We start from the raw sequence: 1,063 nt of genomic DNA, 5'->3' as shown, positions 1-1,063 counted from the left end.
GTGTGTGTGTGTGTGTGTTTCTTGGGGGGGGAGGGAGTTGCAGCTAAATTAAACCTCATTTCGTTTGCTTCATTCAGTGAACAAGTGGAAACTTTGGAAAGTAGAAATGAACGTCTGTTCATAATACTGCTGGAAAATAAAGATTATACTACAGAGCGCGCTTTGTTGTAATGTGTTAAGTAAGATGTTCGCGTCGTTTAAAGTTGTGATAGCAGAATAGTATCCGTTCATATTGTTAATGGTATTATCCTAATTTTGGTATTTACTTTTTAAAGTCTTTGTTACCTCAGGGTGTCATTGGAGAAACAAAGAGTAGTAGCAAAAACAACTACAACAACGAAAACAACCACAACAACCGCAACAACCACAACAACAACAACAACAACGAGAGCAGCAGCAACGACAACAACAACAACAACAATAGCAACCTCAACAACAATAACAACAGCCACAATCGCAACAACAGCAAGGGAGGCGGTGGCCCTGCTCTTCGGGGATCCAAACATTTCGAACGGATAGGCTACCATACACACACAACAACAACAGCAACAACAATAACTGCAATAGCAACAACAACAGTAACAACAACAACAACAACAACAACAACAATAGCAACCTAATAATCAATAACAACAACAACAACAACAACAGTTTATCAAAGATCCACCTGCTCCTCATTCTCTTTGCTCCGGATGTCATAAGTACCCAAGGACGCAGTGAACAAGATGGCGGACACGTTCTCGAAGTTCTGTAGCCATTTCTTCTTGACCGAGCTGTGGCCGTCTACGTCACATAATCTGGGGAAAGACATGAATACTAAATTAAATGAGGGATCAGTGTGTGGCGAGGAATGATACTGTGTGTGTGCGTGTGTGTATGTGTGTGTGTGAGAGAGAGAGAAAGAGAGAGTGTGTGTGTGTGTGTATGTGTGTGTATGTGTGTGTGTGTGTGTGAGAGAGTATGTATGAGAGAGAGAGAAAGAGAGAGTGTAATTGTGAGTTTGTGTGTGTGAGAGAGAGTGAGAGAGAGTGAGAGAGAGTGAGAGAGAGACTATGTGTGTGTG

At 41.8% G+C, this 1,063-nt stretch overlaps 1 protein-coding gene across 1 annotated transcript in view; it reads right to left on the bottom strand.

The window, feature by feature from the left end:
- Nucleotides 1-667: 667 nt before the first annotated feature.
- Nucleotides 668-1,063, bottom strand: part of LOC101847448 (guanine nucleotide-binding protein G(i) subunit alpha) — a gene marked incomplete at its 3' end in the record, with an annotated part of 166,259 nt that continues 165,863 nt past the window's right edge. The window contains 1 exon segment of the mRNA XM_013087410.2: nucleotides 668-797. Coding sequence (XP_012942864.1) covers nucleotides 668-797 — 130 coding nt within the window.

Source organism: Aplysia californica, unplaced genomic scaffold (assembly GCF_000002075.1).
Source record: "Aplysia californica isolate F4 #8 unplaced genomic scaffold, AplCal3.0 scaffold00585, whole genome shotgun sequence".
NCBI lineage: Eukaryota > Metazoa > Mollusca > Gastropoda > Aplysiida > Aplysiidae > Aplysia > Aplysia californica.
Note: the sequence above shows the minus strand (reverse complement) of the source record. Positions and strands in the feature narration are given on the sequence as shown.